The sequence below is a fragment of the Camelus ferus genome, chromosome 4 (genome assembly GCF_009834535.1).
Source record: "Camelus ferus isolate YT-003-E chromosome 4, BCGSAC_Cfer_1.0, whole genome shotgun sequence".
Taxonomy (NCBI): domain Eukaryota; kingdom Metazoa; phylum Chordata; class Mammalia; order Artiodactyla; family Camelidae; genus Camelus; species Camelus ferus.
In genome coordinates, this window is record NC_045699.1 from 33,863,838 (window position 1) to 33,881,571 (window position 17,734).

Below are 17,734 nucleotides of genomic sequence, written 5' to 3' on the forward strand. Positions count from 1 at the left end.
GGCCCTTGTTGCAAGCAGTTGAAACGTTCTCAAGTCTGGTGGCTCTAAAATTCAGTGCGTTTATCTGGTCATAATTGCTTAGGGTGCCTTGAGATGTTTTAATTCAGTATTGCTGTGAACCTCCAGAATCTGTTCCCTTAGCAACAAAGCACATTGTGTTCTTTCTTTCTTTATTTTAAAGGGGCTCAAAGTTATTTTTAGATAATTGTGTTTGCACTATAGATTATTTCATTTTGTAGATGGAGAAAGCTCTGGACCTGTTTCAGATTTGAAGGATGAGATACAGTCCCTTTCAACTATCTGGTTCCATGATCTTCCAAAATCACAAAGTACATGAGTAAGAGAACCATGACCATATCTTAATTTTTTGACCCCAAATTCTGTGCTGCATTAACAAACTCAAGGTTGTAGAAAACTCTTAATGTGTAAATGGGATTAGGAAGAAAGAGGATGTTTTATGATATATCTGCCATGTAAACACGAACCTGAGGTGGCAACAGAAGGTGGAGTTTGTAATACTAACTATAAGCCAAGCATAATTTTATTAATATAATATTTATATGATATACAGTATTAAATTATTATTATTACCTTTCATCTTCACCAAAGTCCTCAGAAAGCAAGTGGCTTAACCCAAAGTGATACAGCCAATAACAGTAAAGCCAGGATGTGAACTCCGGGATGGCCGGCTCCAAAGTTTTGTTTTTCTCTATACTATGAGGTTAAAGCATAGGAAGTGTTTTTTTGGTTCTGCTTTTTTGAGTCAAAAAGCATCTAGCTTTTACCTTAGAATTATGAAATTAAATATGCCTGGCTGGCCCTTTGACAGCCAGCTTGAATCCATCCCTCTGCTCCTCTCTAGAAAATACCATCACTGCCTTCTCTGGGGTGGGAAATATGATTTGAAAGCTGGCAATAAATGTTTATATGTCTTTTCCATATTCAAGAATAATAATCTAACCTAAAAATTTATAAAAGTCTCCTGTATTTTCATCTCCTCATTTTTGAAATGGAGTTTAGCTTGATGTGAGGATCAGAACGCAGGCTGCCCTTAGGTTTGATGGATGTGCTCTTTGGGGTTTATCTGAATCGCCAGGAGTACCCTTAATGAGAGGAGAGAATTCCACAGAGCTTCTGTAAGGGTAAAACGTTGCTCTAAATGACAAGTAAACGTATATGTAAAAGGTTCATATTAAGTGTTGCCAGATATCAGTGCCAGATGTTATGATTTTGACAGACTAGCCAACCACCTGCATTTCATGTAACGGTGACATAAACTTATCCAAGAAGCTGTCTGTGCCAAGAGTCAAAACTCTCCGGCTCATGGGGAAAATCTGGCTCCCTGCCTCCTTTTGTAAATAAAGTTTAATTACAACACAGCCACATCCATTCACTTACATGTTATCTGTGGCTCTGTTTCCACTACAACAGCAGAACTGAGTAGTTGCAACAATGAAGACTCTAAAAAAGATTGCCAACCCCTTATCTACACAGACATCCTACACCAGGATTTGTAGAGATGTGGATAGAACACGAAACTGCCAGAATATCCTTCACAGGATTAAATGAAAGGTGTGACTATCACTGGATAAGCCAATAACACAATGTCCCTTCAGGTCAAAACTCTTTAAATATTTGTTCAACATTTATGTAGTAGAGATGGGAAAAATGATTTCCTATCAATGAAAATTTGATACTGCTTTAGTTCAAAAATAAAAGATTTATTGCATGCACTGACTATTATATAACATTTTAACATATTTGAAGTTGCCTTGAAAACATACTTTCCTAGTGTGGTAATAACTACTTGAGAAGTGTAACATTTCGATGATGAACAATGGTATCACATGTCCCCACTAAATGCCACTCCAGAATGCATTCTTTGGTTTTAGAATTTTTTTTAGTGGTTATCATTTGTAAATCTCAAACTCCCAAATTTATCCCTCCCCACCCCCTTTCCCCCAGTAACCATAAGATTATTTACTATGTCTGCGAGTCTGTTTTGTAGATGAGTTCATAGTGTCCTCTTTTTAAAATTTTTTTTTAAGATTCCACATATGAGTAATATCATCCTATGATATTTTTCTTTCTCTTTCTGGCTTACTTTACTTAGAATGACGATCTCTAGTTCCATCCATGTTGCTGTACATGTTATTATTTTATTCTTTTTTATGGCTGAGTAGTATTTCATTGTATAAATACACAACTTCTTTGTCCAGTCCTCTGTTGATGGACATTTAGGTTGCTTACATGTCTTGACTATTGTACATAGTGCTACTATATGAACATTGGGGTACATGTATCTTTTTGAATTAGAGTTCCCTCCAGATATATGCCCAGAAGTGGAACTGCTGGATCATATGTGAAATCTATTTTTAGTTTTTTGAAGACTCTCCATACTGTTTTCCATAATGGCTGCACCAAACTGCATTCCCACCCGGAGTGTAAGGAGGGTTCCGTTTTTTCCACAGCCTCTCCAGCATTTATCGTTTGTGGACTTTTGAATGATGGCCATACTGACTGGTGTGAGGTGATACCTCCTTATAGTTATGATTTGAATTTCTCTGATAATTAGTGGTATTGAGCATTTTTTCATGTGCCTATTGGCCATTTGTATGTCTTCATTGGAGAATTGCTTGTTTAGGTCTTCTGCGCACTTTTGGATTGGGTTGTTTGTTTTTTGTTATTAAGTTCTGTGAACTGTTTATATATGCTGGAAATTAAACCTTTGTCAGTCGCATCATTTGCAAATATTTTCTCCCATTCTGTAGGTTGTTGTTTTGTTGCTTATGGCTTCTTTTGCTGTGCAAAAGCTTGTAAGTTTAAGTCCCATGTGTTTATTTTTGCTTTTATTTCTATTGCCTGGGTAGACTGCCCTAGGAGAACATTGCTAAGATTTATGTCAGAGAATGTTTTGCCTATGTTTTCTTCTAGGAGGTTTTTTTGTGTCTTGTCTTACGTTTGAGTCTTTAAGCCATTTTGAATTTATTTTTGTGTGTGGTGTGAGGGAGTGTTCTAACTTCACTGAATTACATGCAGCTGTCCAGTTTTCCCAACACCGTTTGTTGAAGAGACTGTCTTTTCTCCATTGTATATTCTTGCCTCCTTTGCCTAAGATTAATTAAATGTAGGTCTGTGGATTTATTTCTGGGCTCTCTGTTCTGTTCCTTTGATCCATGTGTCTATTTTTGTGCCCTGCTGTTTTGATTACTGTAGCTCTGTAGTATTGTCTGGATTCTGAGAGGGTTATTCCTCCAGCTTTGTTCTTTTTCTTCAGTATTGCTTTGGCAGTTCTGGGTTTTTTCTGATTCCATATAAATTTTAGGATTATTTGTTCTAATTCTGGGAAAAATGTCTTAGGTAATTTGTTAGGGATTGCATTAAATCTGTAGATTGCCTTGAGCAGTATGGCCATTTTAACAATATTGATTCTTCCAATCCAAGAGCATGGGATATCTTTCCATTTCTTTAAGTCATCTTTAATTTCCTTAATCAATGTTTTGTAGTTCTCCATGTATAAGTCTTTCATCTCCTTGGTCAAATTTATTGGTAAGTATTTTATTGTTTTGGATGTGATTTTTATTTATTGAAGGTACAATCATTACAGTGTGTCAGTGTCTGGTGTACAGCACAATGTCCCAGTCATGCATATATGTACATATACTTGTTTTCATATTTTTTCCATTAAAAGTTATTACAAGATATTGAACATAGTTTCCTGTGCTATACAAAAGAAACTTTTTTAAAAATCTACTTTTATATATAGTGGCTAACGTTTACAAATCTCAAACTCCCAAATTTATCCCCTCCCACCCTTTTCCTCCGTAACCATAAGATTGTTTACTAAGTCTGCGAGTCTGTTTCTGTTTTGTGGATGAGTTCATAGTGCCCTTTTTTTTTTTTATTCCACATATTAGCGATATATGGTATTTTTCTTTCTCTTTCTGGCGTATTTCACTGAGAATGACGATCTCTAGGTCCATCTATGGATGTGATTTTTAAAAGGGATTGTTTCTTTACTTCCTTTTTCTGATATTTCATTGTTAGTGTAAAGAAATGCAACTGATTTCTGTATGTTAATCTTATATCCTTCTGCCTTGCCAAATTCTTTTATCAGCTCTAGTAGTTTTTGTGTGGAGCTTTTAGGGTTTTCTATGTATAGTATGTCTTCTGTGGTTTTAGAATTTAAGTTGTCTTTAGCTACTGACTTTTGAAGGCTGTCAGGTGGTTGACCTCAGAAGATGGTACATCCTCCTGTTGCACAAGGTAGCTCAGGTGTACCCATCACAGACATGCTCAGCAGAGGGAGACTGGCACCAGCAAGGAGTGGGTCTTTTATTTTATTATTTGTTTTTCGATTCAAGAGCACTGTCTAATTTGGCAGGAGAAAGGACCAATTTGTATTTCATGGGTTAAAGAGTCACTTGTGAAAACTGGGCAATCTCCACCCTGCCCGAATTGGCAGAGGCAATTAATAACGTGTAAAGCTGCTTTTACTCTCCCTGACTTACAGAGCTCCACTTTGAAGACCGAGTGCCACCACTAGTTTGTTACTGGACTATAGCGTCACTTGTTCAACTGTACTGCATTTAAGTTTTCTTTGTCTTAGTATTACCATCTGTGCATTAAGACAAAGCACCCTTCACTTATCCTGCCTCATGGGCGGTGTGATCATGTTTGTCGTGATGGTTAATTTTATGTGTCAATTGTGTCAATCCCTTGACTGGCTAAGGGATGCGCAGGTAACTGGTAAGACATTATTTCTGGGTGTATCTGTGAGGGTGTTTCTAGAGGAAATTAGCATTTGAATAGAGACTGAGTGAAGAACATCACCTCACCAGTGTGGGTGGACATCATCCAATCCTTTGAGGGACTAAATAGAACAGAAAGGTGGCAGAATGTAGCATTCACTCTCTGTGTGAGCTGGGACATCCACCTACCCCTGCCCTCAGACAACAGCATTCCTGGTTCTTGGACCTTCAGAATTAGACCATTTAATACCATTGACTCCCCTGGTGCTTTGGGTTTGGACTGGAATTACACCACAAGCTTTACTCAGCCTCTCAGTCTTGATGATTGCATGAGCCGGCTCCTTGTAATAAATCTGTCACCTAGGAGTTGCTGTCCCACTCGTTTTGCCAAGAAGCCCCAAACCCACTAACTGTTGGTTATAGTTTGAAATCAAGGAAGCTCACTGTATTTCGGATGCTGCCTTTAAAACATAAGACCTTTGAGTCAGGTCTGAAACTGTACCGCTTAAGTGTCCTGGAGATGCTAAATCAAGTTTCACCCTATTGCTTAGCACCAGATCCACTCAGTGCCACCAAAAATAGCACTCGGTTTGTAGGCTCTAAAACCACATACACAAAGCTGAGTGTTCACAGTACACACAGGTGAGAATCAGTAGGTGGCTGACCAAATTCAGCCTGCCTGACCTTGTAGCATGAGGACCTCAGGGGACATAATTGGGGTATTTGGGCAGATTGTACCCTGAAGTCGTAGCTGGAGCCTGAAAAGGAAGACTAACTGAGGAACGTAAGGTTGAAGTTAAGGCAAACCTGACTGCTTGTGACTTTTCCACTACCCTGGTATGGATCTAATCCCCTCTTGTTTGTTCGTGATCAGCTTAGGTCATTAGTTTCCCTCCCTGGACTTTGATTTCCTTATCTGCTAAGTGGGAAATTCCAGATGGTGGCTAATGCTTCCTCAAACTTCAACATTGTATAGTCTTAAACATTTCTTGCCAGTAAGGAATAATGTACTTTTGTACTTAAGCACAAGTTTTGGCTTTCAAAATTTGAACCCTCCTCAGAAGAGTGAATACCAGAATGCCAGAGCTGAACCCTTATCAGATTTTAACTGCTTGTTGGTGAAATAAGGGAGAAAAGGACAAGAGAAAAGACTGTTTCTGGTTTGAAGTTTCTTCCCTCTTTTGTGGAGGTAGCGAACCTTGTTCTTATAACTTGATAGATAGTCCTGTGTGTTTGCTTACTTGTTGAGGTTCTTACTCGGCAAAATACAGTTGGAAATCCCACGTTGGCCTCCAGATTTTTATTGTTGAAACAGTAACAGCTCATGGGATCCAAATATCTTGTGCCACTGCTCACTGTCCACCTCACAGTTGACATTTCTAAAGCTTCAATTTTATGCCAACATGGAAAAGTGGGGTTCCTCCCCCAAACATTACATAAATGCATTGAAGAAACATAATATAAATCTTCAATTGTGACAAGTCTGCTCTTCAGCAGACTGCATGTTTGCTGAGTAAGTCTAGGTGCTGGGCAGCCTCCTGATGGCCACCTCCAGGCTCAGACAAGGAAAGCTCGCTGGTGTCTTAGATGGAACTCTTGTACTGGCCAGCAGACGAATGCTGATTGCAGTTGTGTTTACTGCCTTGGCTAAGCATTTCATGCATGTGCAGGGGAGCCTCTGTGCTGGACGGCTGTGGGCCAGCACTCATACCCACACTCAGTGGGTCTGCCAGTATGCAACCTCAGAAAACGCAGCTTGGTGTCTTCTGGCTGATACTCGCTGCACCTGCCGTTTGGTGCTGCTCTTGTGCCTTGTTACTCCTGACAAACTCCAGCCGGGGCCAGCAGTCCCATTCATCTGCATTCCCTGCAGTAGAGTACCATTCAGGTCAAGTTGGTATTTGTTATTCACTGGAGCAGCTTAATAATCAGAAGCCAACCCTTCTGCTGGGGTTTTGAGCATGCAGAGCTTTGTTTTGGGGTTATGACTTTTACCCCTAACTTAAAAAAAATTTTAATGCTCTGAATGGTAATACACATAAGGGTTAATCCTCATGATACTGTTAAAAGAAATACTGTGAAAAGTGTCCCTTTCATTCCCGTGCCTTTTTTACCCAGCGTCCAACTCCAGTGATCACTGTTACTAGGGACCTGTCTATCCTTCAAGGATTTTTTTTATGCATATACATGCCCAAAATATATTTTTTGCTTTTGTATGTAAGTGGTGGCATGCTATACTTAGTATTCTGCATCAAGCTTCTTTCACTTATAATTTGTCTCAGAGATCTCACCACATCAGTACATAAGCCTCCTACTTTTTAAATTGCTGCATAGTATTCCATTGTGTGGCTGAACCATAATTTGACCAGTTCCCTTCTGAGAGATGTCTGGGTTGCTTCCAATCCTTCATCCTTACAAATAGTACTGTGATGAGTAACTAGGCACACACATGCAATTTTGTACAAACACTACTTTGTATGTAGCATAAATTATAGTCACGTATTTGCTGAATCAAGAGTTATGTACATTTGTTATTTTGACAGAAGTTGTGAAAATGTCTGCCTAAGGAAAAGTATCAGTTTACTTTCCCACTAATGATGTTTCAGGGTGCCAGTCTCCCTTGAGCTATATCAGTTTTCCATTTTTACCCATCTGATAGATAAAATGATCTCTCAGTGACAGTTAATTTGCATTTATTCTATTATGAATGAGATTGAACATCTTTTCATATTTTTAAGTCATTTATGCTTCCATTTCTGTGAAGAGCCTGATCGTAACCTGAGCTTTTTTTTTAACATATAATTTTTTGATCTTCGGGGAATTTGTCCTTTGTGATACGAGTTGTATATATTTTCCCATTTTGTCACTTTCTTTTTCCTTTTTTTTCTTTTTTTTTTCATTTTTAGTGACTTGATGGCTTTTTACACTGGCTGTCAGAGTGAATACCTAAAGAAATAAATCTTCCCTTTCTTTAACTAGTAATGTTCTGTGTGTGTTCATGTGTGTGCGTTTGTCTGCCTGTCTCATCTCCGCCTAACTGTATCCTTCTTGTACCATTACTGAATGAACCACAGTAGTGAACAAGGAGATGTGAATCTAAGGAAAAATATTGTAATTAATGGTGGCTTCAGGGACAGGTAAACAACCCCAAAAGCTCAGAGAAACCAAAAATGAGAAGAATAATAATAAATATTATATCCTCTCTGATAAAAACTTGAGCCCCTACTGCATAAAAGTAAGTCAGTTAAAGAAAAATTCCACATAAGTGGAACATGAGTGTTTTCGTGTCACTCTTGAATGTCAAAGGTAATCTGCTCTAATGAAATGAGTTACTTTGATTACATGAGATAGGAAGGAGAAAAGCAAGTGGAAGGAATTTAAAAATTGGCAACACCCGAAGTCCACTGAAAATAGCCTGCTTCAGAACCCAAGGCACTGTGATTATTTTTATTTGTAACAGTGAGGAAGGATGTCAGAGGTCACTTAGAGCCTCTGTGCTTTTTTACCCCTTGTTTCTACATAACCCATGTTTTTAAGCTATAGTCATAGAAGTTCCAAAATCATTCCTTTCAGCATTCTCATAGGACCTGTAACTGAGTGCATGTCTCCTCAGAAATCCCAAGTTATGGAACGAGGAAATGTTTGAATACAGTGCATGGGCATCATAGATGTGTTATGAATAGTCAAATGTCTTTGCTTAGGGCAACAATAACCATTGAAGTGAGTGGGTGACTTGAGGGGTATTCCACGCAAGGAGATGGAGATGACTACCCTCCTCCCAGTCAGCTTAGTTCTTGTGTCACCTTCGTATGTCACCGTCCTGTGTGTGCCTTCTTGCTGCCTGAGTGCAGACCCCGCCTTTCCAGATACCATTTTTTATAAGATCGTGGCCCCTAACAACTCAAGCCAGCTGCCTCTTCTGGAACTCACCAAAAGAAACATTCCTCTATAACTATGTGGGAGAAAAACTGACTGCACTGAATATATTGAATAGAGAATTTCCTAAATAATTTTCAAGCCTGATTTTTGACTACGGTGGGTTTTTTTCCTTTATATGTTAACTTTTGAACCTAAGCTTTTTGAACTCTGAGAATCAGCTTTACTGTGTTAGTATGAAAACTCAGTCTTTCACTCAAAAAGTACTTATTGTCTACTGTGTGTCAGGTACTGATACAAAGATCTGACTGAGCTCTGTGAACTTATTGTAGCAGATTCCAAGTGCTTGTTGTAGTCCGGAAGCCTTTTTATTTGCACAGTTTATTTGTATAGTACCCGTGAAAGTCACCAAAATAAACTTGCATAGAGCTTCAGTGTCCCTCCCACCTAGAATATGATAAAAAGAAATCCTCAACCTCTACATAAAAGTGTATTTATTCGACTATATTTTTCTTTTTCTTTTTTTTTTTTTTTTACAGTGAAAGATTAGATGCTTGTCTGATGTCATGTGAAATGTATTATTTACATGTAGTCAAAGAATAAAGTGAATGGGTAACATTAAACATCAAAATTCAGGGTAGTGGGTACCTCTAAGGGGAAGGAAGGGTATGTGATCAGTAAACAGTACTGAAGGTGATTCAACTATATGAATAATATTTTCTCTCTTAAGCAGCATTTTAGATTCGTGAGTATTCACTGATTTCTTTATACCTTTTATATAGCATAGATTTTGCATAAAAATTTTCAAACATGAACCCAAAAGAGGGGAAATAAAGATAATGATATATATGGGAATGGAAATTGGGTTTTAAAACCCCTAAAATATTTAAGGTCATTTTCCTGTAATTATGGATGTAAGGAAGAATTCAGATTCAAGACCATGCATTTTTCCAGTATGATGGTTCTCTCTGTTGGTGAAATATTTTCTAAATTATTTCACTTATTCCTAAAGTGTTTATCCAGTATTCAAAACTCATGGCCAGAAACATGTGTTTTTGAAACTGCTCCACGCACTAAGCCTTGAATCTTATACCTAAAGCATTGCAACAATGGTTTCATTAAGGAAAATGGAAGAGTTTTCCCAGGAAGGAGGCACAGGGGGATGATGACAGATTTTCAGGCTGAAGACACACTGTGGTTGGTGGGGATGCCTGCTTGGAGTGGCCCTCGCTGCATTAGCATCTGTTTTTACTTAATGGCCATTGACCTTTATCAAGGGATGTTTTACTAGAGTGGAACCTGGCACAGGACTAGCAGAGCTAGAATTTGAAGTCAGAATTGTCTCTGCTAACATTTCCTCTCTCTCTCTTTTTCTTTTAATATTTTAACTGCAGTGAAGGGAGCAATCTGACCCCAGCACATCACTACCCTGACTTCAGATTTAAGACATATGCTCCATTAGCATTCCGGTATTTCAGAGAACTTTTTGGTATCAAGCCTGATGATTACTTGGTAAGAACCTATAATTTTCCTTCCTTCTCCAGAAATGTGTGACGTCAACATTTGTCTCATAGCAACGGCGACAAGTGGCTTCTGTCTCTGATTTTCTAAAGCTCCAGAGCATAGTGAAATTTTCAAGTTTTGTAACAATTATTAACTTAGCTTTGGGAACTGAGGTTTGACTCTGCAACTTCTATCTGATAGCTACAAAATCTGCTGTGGTGATTGATATTTAAATAAGTGTGGTACTTGGTTGCTACTTGAGATAATTATTCTAACAGCTATATTATAATTAGTTATAAATACTCCTGTGAGTTTTGCTGATTGGATTCTGTTTGAAAGCCTTCCGATTTTAATTGCCTTATTTATACCATTCATCTGCAACCTGCTTTGGCCCACAGCCAGTTTCACCTTGACCTACAATTTAAATGCAGTTTTAAAGAAGCTGGATAGCAGGCTCTTTCTAAAGGTATTTTTATTTGGTACCAGAGGGTGTATTATCCTTAGCCCTGTCTTTTCTCCCTGTCTGCCGTCTGGCATGCAGCAGGTACAAGACTTTCTCCCTTTCTCTGAGAAAGTCTGATGTGACCTCAGGACCTCAGAGTTTTACCTTATTCCTGTTCAGGAAGCTAGGAACTTCCTTTCTGTTTCAAGAGGAAACTGGTTTATCTCATAATTTGATCACTGTTAACACCCTGGGGCTCTTCAGAATTGGTTTCCTGGACGCTCTAGGAGGGGTACCATCATATATTTGTTGTTCACCCCATTCTGAATGATCTTGATAAGACTTGAGCCAGATCCTGGAATAATACTTTGCAGAGGAAGTACAGCAATATTTGCTGCTTGTTAACAGAGAGCATTTAAACTGAATCTTATAATTTGGGTAAGATGTAAATGATTAAATTCAAAGCTGATTCTGTTCTGGGCTGGCGAAAACCCACAAATGAGTTTCTTCTTGAGCTGGGCCCAAAGGAAATGATGTGAATTCTGCCTAGTGAATGAGACTGGTTCCTCAAGTCACATTAATAAGTCTTCATAGAGTGTAAGAATGGAGTAGAATATCCCTGGGCATCCTGCTGGCTTAAATGTGCACAGCCATGTACTCTGCCTCACCACACCTCTTTGTTGGAGATGTTAGATGCCTGTATCCACCATTACCAACCCTGCCCTCCCAGTCACTCAAGTACACATACATACATATTTGCAGGATTGGATTGGGGGTTAATATATTAGGGAAGATTCTATAGTTTCGTCATTCTCTAATTACTGAGGGTCACTATCACTCAGGAAACATGTCTGGAGAACCCAGTAGGGTCTTGATAATGTGTTACTAAAAATAAGATTGGTATCTCATCTTCTGCCATACATTACTAATTAACGAATTCTCCTTCTGACATACCTTGAAATTCTGCCAGCCAAGGAGATGCCACAGACTTGGATTTCGTAACACAGACTCAGTTAGTATGGTGAGATGGCTGTCTTTCTACCCTGAGTAGGTCTCTCCTCTGCCCATTGACCTGTAGGCTGGGAAGCCCATTCTTTTACCTATTCTAGCTCACAAAATGGCTTCCCTTGTGGAAGGCCATTTTCTGAGCAACAACTCACGCAGTTTATAGAGTTTCCTAATGAGACTTTAAGCTGGAAAAGTTACCTTCATAATGAGGTTAGAATATTTGCAAAGGAGCACAGGAGACTACACTGATGGCTACTCAGAGCAAAATTCCTCCTTCATGTACCTGGCAAAAGGTACATTGATCATTAGGTACTTCAAACACCTACTGTAACTAAAATACTTGGCTAATATTAAGAGGAACCTCAAAAAAAATTGTAAGTCATGGCACTCAGAGAACTTAGAATCCAGTTGGAATGATCATTTGTTTTTGTAGGAAAACAACCAGTTCTACTAGGCAGTAAATAAAAGGACTAAAGTAAAACTAGTAAATGCTCCAGGATTTCAAAGGAGGGAAGGGTCTCTGTTGGATTGATGATTAGGAGGGCTTCTTATGGGCATGGCATGGTTTAACTGTGACTTAAAAATGACAAGGGATTTGAGTAAATGGGAAAAAAGGGAAAGATTCTAGGGTGGCATGTAAGGGCAGGGAGCAGTGTTCGGACTGAGAGGCCAGAGTTACAAATGCATTGTGTTTAGGACTTTGAATGATCCAGTATAACAGGAGAGGAAGGTTTTAATCAGGAATATTAGACAGATAGGGCCAGACAATTCAAATACCACTTGTGTGTGTGTGTTTTTTTAATTATAGGAAATTAGTGAAATGTATAGACTGACTAGATATTAGATTATGTTGAAGATTCTTTTTGGGCAGGGGTGGGATATTGGTATTGCAGTTCTGTTTTAAAAGAGGGATCCTTGTCTTTTAGAGACATACTGAAATATCTATGGAAGAAATGATTTGATGTCTACAATTGCTTCAAAAAGTCTTAGGGAAGCAGGCAGGGGAGTGGTTGAGGATATAAAGGAAACTGTGTTGGCCCTGAGTTGATAGTTGTTGAAGCCGAAAGACAGACATATGAATGTTAATTACACAGTTCTCTTTACTTTTATGTTTGTTTGAAATTTTCCATAATAGAAAGTTGGGGGGTGTGGAGATAGGATCAGGCAGGTAAGTGTACTTTTATTTGATTGCATTTTCCACCTCCCTTATTAATTGTACCCACAGTTCAATAACTGGACCCATCTCTGGGACCTGCAAGAAACAGAACGAGGGTAGTGGACCTCTAGTTACACACGGGTACCCGGTCCCCAGAGGCTGGGGCTACCCATAGCCCAGGACTGAGGCAGCTCCCTTTACTGATCTTGGAGCTTCTGGAAGTACACCTCCAAACCGCTATATCTGAGGACCCCACCCAGTGGTCTGGAGTGTGGTAGATGAGGATGGGGTCTTCTGCCTGATGCAGCATGCTTCAGAGGGTCAAGTAGACCCCTCAGAGATTTTCAGCCCAAATCTTCATTGTATGAGGAATCTGAAGCTGGTGAAAAGAGGTACCCAAGGTTACCCACCTTGGGAGGCGGAAGTGGAGCCCAGGCCAAAACAGTACCTCACATCCTTCCCCAGTTCTCTTTCCTTCCACCGGCTGGCCTCATGCTTCCCAACCCGCTAAGTCTCAGACCTCTCATTAGATGTGGTCTCAAGGTAGCCATCCCTTGGCCCATCGAACTGTGATTATCCATTCTAAAGAGTACAGCCAGGGAGGTCAAAGATCCTTAACAAAGCACATTTTGGAGGAGTTAAGCCCAAAAAACACAGAAAACTGAAGTAAGTTTTTCCCCTGAAAAAGTACATGAAGGGAAAAAAAAAGAAAAAGATACAGTGCAGATCACAAATGCATCCTGGCATTTGTCAAACTGCGGCTATCTAAACCCAAATTTGTGAAGTTGTACTGATCTACATGGGAGGGGAAAAGAGGGGGTAACTTTATGTAGTGATTGGTGTAGCTCCATAGACAGATTTTACATTGGATCCCTGTGACGTGTGTATTGCTACTTAGTTTTGTGCTGTCGCATCTGGGTTTCAGCCTGAATAATTCTGATTACATTCTCAGTACCATTAAAATTCGCTATGTGCATGCTGATTACAAGTTCATGTTGCAACAGGCATAACTTTGGATGTGAGACAGTGTGGTGAAGGCGCGTCTGTGTGCACCACACAGCAGTGCAAACGCTGCTTATTTTTTTCCTAAATAAACACCTCCCAGGGGAAGACCGAGGCCCCCAGAGCATTTGTTCCCCTTTCTGCTTGGGCAACAGGCCTTTGGTTCATTTCCTTCTTTACCAGGTGCCTGGGTATTCCCAAATCCGGGGTGATTTATATGATGTTTCTCAGGCTCACCTGAAAGAATATGGTGAATATGTAGCACTGTCGAGGGAAAGAAATGGCAAGGAAAAATGGCCTCTACCACGCTGTGCACATTTACAACGTTAATTTGCCTTGGCAGGGCCCATCTGGGTTGTAGTTTGCATTCTTTCCGGTGGGTAGGGTAGAGAGGCCTTCAGGAAATAGGAGGCAAAGAATGAACACATTGGAGCAGCTCAGGCAGATGAGAGTACCGGGAAGGTGCACAAAGCCAGGCGTGCACACAGGGGCTCGATGCTCATGGCTAATTAAAATGTTTCCCTAGCTCCTCTTTATTTGCTCTTAAAAGGCAATGTTGTGGAGAAGATTGCTTAGAGGAGAACATGGTAACCAGGTTGCAGGGTGAGCAGCCATAGAATTACAGGTGATAGTGGCAGTGGTCCAGGAAGTTCAGCATCATAATGGCAGTTTATTGCAGACTGATACTGTGCTAGGAGTGACCCCAAAATGGTTATTAAGATAGGTCAAAACAACTGATTTTTCCATTCATATTAATTACATAATAAAGGAGTATTTGGTAATTAAGTAACCAATGAAATAGTCTCCAGATGATACCACTGCTTATAGAAGAATTTGAGACTTTCATTGGAAGCAGATGTTCAGGTCTGAATCCAATTTTCTCTCGACAGCTCTTTGTGAGTCACCCCCTGATTTCTGTTTGCAGCCCCTGATTTCAGCATTCTTTGTTGTTTTGGGGCTTTCACAACATTTCCTCCTATCCAAAAGTAGGTTCTGGGCCAGAGGTTCAAGCCCCATGGAAGAAAGAACCAGAATCCTCAAGAGAGTCTGGGGTCTCTCTTCACTTTTTATGAGAACTTGGGGTCCACACCTTTATTTTCCAGGGTTTTGAGTTCATGATTATCCAAAAGACCCACCTTGTTTCTTGCTTCACCAAGAGCATCTTAGTGTGCCTTTGGGTAGCCCCCTTGTCGTGGGAGGTAGGCTGAAACTCTCGGGACATGCTCGGGCACTGCCGGCTCTCCTTCAGCTGTCTACGGGAAGTATGCGTGATCGTATAATGGCAAATGGCAACAGCGATGACTGAGTCGTCACTCTGCCAGGGGTTTCAAAAGCAGCCATTTTTAAAACTTTGAGCTACTTTCAGGTAGATATTACCATCTTTATTTAAGAGTTGAGGTTCCTAAGACTCCAAGATGCTAAGTTAGGTACTCAGAGTCACATAACTAGCCACTGGCAGAGCCACGATTTTACAAACATCAGTTGATTCCAAGTTCCGTGCCTGTCCTTCCCACGTGGACTCTGCACACACAGCAAGGAGGGTGCCCTCTGCTTCCTCTTGGCTGTGGCATCCTGTGTGCAGTCTAATGACTGGTTTTGTTTTCCTCCCTTATCCTCAACTCCCTCATAAGGGCTTAGGCTGTAATGCTCCCTAGCAAGAGAGCTTTAGGGGGCAAGGCTAGAGGAAAAAGGAGGAGGTAGAAGATGAAAACTGCCCATGACTTTTAGGAAGGCAGCAGACCCTTGCTTCTTTTCTTGATGAATTTTGTTTCCCTTACCCACAGTTCTGCCAAAGCAAGGTAATTGAAAATGTGACATCTAGAAACTGCCTTTTGATTGTTTTTCTCCCAGTTTCTCTCTCTCCTCTTCCCTCCTCCTGTCCCTCGTCCTCTTCCTTGCCTCCTCTCAGATTTTTCTGTGATAGGGACTTAAATATTCACAAGCCCAGATAAAACATTTTGGAGGATGTTCAGCCCTGGTGTTTTCAGATGCCTCTATCCTCAAATACAGTTCTTTAAATCCCTGCTTCTGCCCTTCACCAGGGCTGTCTTATCTCACACATCAATCAGCCCCCTTACCTTTTTCTCTGCCCCCATTGTTTCTCTGGTCAATAATGGGGATTGTTGGTTAGTGAACACTGAGCTCCATAACCAAAATTGACCATTCTACTGGTTTTTGGCACTTTGTGGTGAGACTTCCAGCCTTCAGTTGTTAGTAAAATTCAGTCACTTATTTGACAAAATGTATTGAGTGAGTGCCTTTTGTGTACAAGGCACATGTCCTAAACTGTATCTGAGTATAAGATATTAGTTTCTGTCCTCAGAGACTTTATAGTCTAATGGGAACTTGGAATAAATAAAAAGGCAGTTGAGGTATTTTGTGGTAACTTCCGGGATGAGCAGGTCCAGTGCCAGGAAGCAGTTGATCTGTACTCAGAGAATCAGGGATAATTTTCCAGATCACGTGCTATTCAGCAGACACTGAAGGCTGAAGTCACTGTCACAGCCTCCTAACTGTGTCTTCCTTTTGTCCACCTGCCACTCTCAACATGGCAGATAGAGAGGTCCTCTGCTCCAGACCCTCTAATGGCCTTTGGCTCCCCTAGAGAAAAGGCCAACCTCCTTACTGTGGCCTGTGTTTCTCTCCGTGGACAGGCCCACCCGACCCTTCTGACATCTTCCCTTTCAGCTCGCCTTCCTGCTCCCTCTGCTTTAGCCATGGCCTCCTTGCTATGCCTTGAACTCTCCAGGTCTCAGGACCTTTGCATCTGCCCTTGCCTCTGCCTAGAATGCCCTTTCCCCAGATAGCACCCAGCCTTTACTCAAATGCCACCTTTCCAGCGTGGCTTTCCATGACCACCCCATCCTCACTCATTGCTGGTACTCCCTCCCCACTTTCCATGCTTCATTTTTCTTGATAGCACTTGGCACATTCTGATATATAATTTATTTACTTGTTGACTGTTTCCTCCTACTAGGCTATTAGCTTCCTGAGTGCCTGAGACAGTGACCAATGCTCAGTAGATACTCTATAAATGTTGAATGAAAACATGAATGAGCAGTAGTCAACAGGTGAAGGTAACGTGGGGGTTGTTTCTGATAGAAGAAAATACAGAAGTCAAGAGTGTGTAGCACACTTGAGAAAATAAGTAGTTCTCAGTGGCTAGAGATGGAGTTCTTTTTTTAGGAAGAAAGTGATGAGAGAGATGGCTGGAAAGCAAGACTGTGTCATTCATGGCCTTGAATGCTCAGTTAAGAAACTTGAGTATAATGTTCCATGTAGACAGTGGAACCCATTGAAAGGTGTGAAGGCTTAGAAGGCTATGCAATTTAGAAAGATCTCTGGTTTCCTGGTGGAGAATGCACAGGTGGGCTCAAGAGTGAATAGTTGAGAACAGGAGGAGCTTACCGTAGTAATCAAGGCATGATATGACGAAACCATTGAACTTAAGGTATTTGGACAAAGAGATCCCATAAAGGGAACAGAGAGAATCAATAGTCTGGATATGGAAGAAATGTGAGGCATCAAGGATGGTACTCAAGGATGGTGTTCTCGGTTTGGGGAACAAAGTGATGCTTCCATTCTCTAAGATAAAGGGAAAGAGGAGACGATAGAGGATGGGGGAGAGGCAGATGATCTAGAGTCCATGTGTAGTTGTGCAGGGTGTGCACTGCCCAAGAATACCTGGCTAAGGTGAATGAGTAAAGCCTGGATCCATCCCTTCATCTGTTTATCAACCTGTATCTGGCCCATAGCTACATCTGCCAGGAGAAAGAGGTCCCTCTTTCTAATTACTACAAAAGCATCATGTGGGCTAAACACAGCCTTGAGATGAACTTGGTTTTGAACTTTTTACATGCAAAGTGCTTGTGGTATAACCAAGTAGAAAAATCTCTTAAAACGTTAGGCATACATGTCTGGATCCCTCAAGAGAGATGTGGGCTGGAGATTCAGATGTTAGAGTCATCTTCTTGTTGAAAGCACAAGTGGATGAGC

The 17,734-nt window shown here is 40.5% G+C and overlaps 1 protein-coding gene across 3 annotated transcripts in view; it reads left to right on the forward strand.

Annotated features, from left to right (window-relative positions):
• Nucleotides 1–17,734, forward strand: part of PIP5K1B (phosphatidylinositol-4-phosphate 5-kinase type 1 beta) — a 283,779-nt gene that overhangs the window by 159,001 nt on the left and 107,044 nt on the right. For all 3 annotated transcript variants that reach the window (XM_032477797.1, XM_032477799.1, XM_032477798.1), the window contains exon 5: nt 10,022–10,139. In XM_032477797.1, the coding sequence (XP_032333688.1) occupies nt 10,022–10,139 (118 nt within the window). The remainder of the gene's footprint in view (nt 1–10,021; nt 10,140–17,734) is intronic.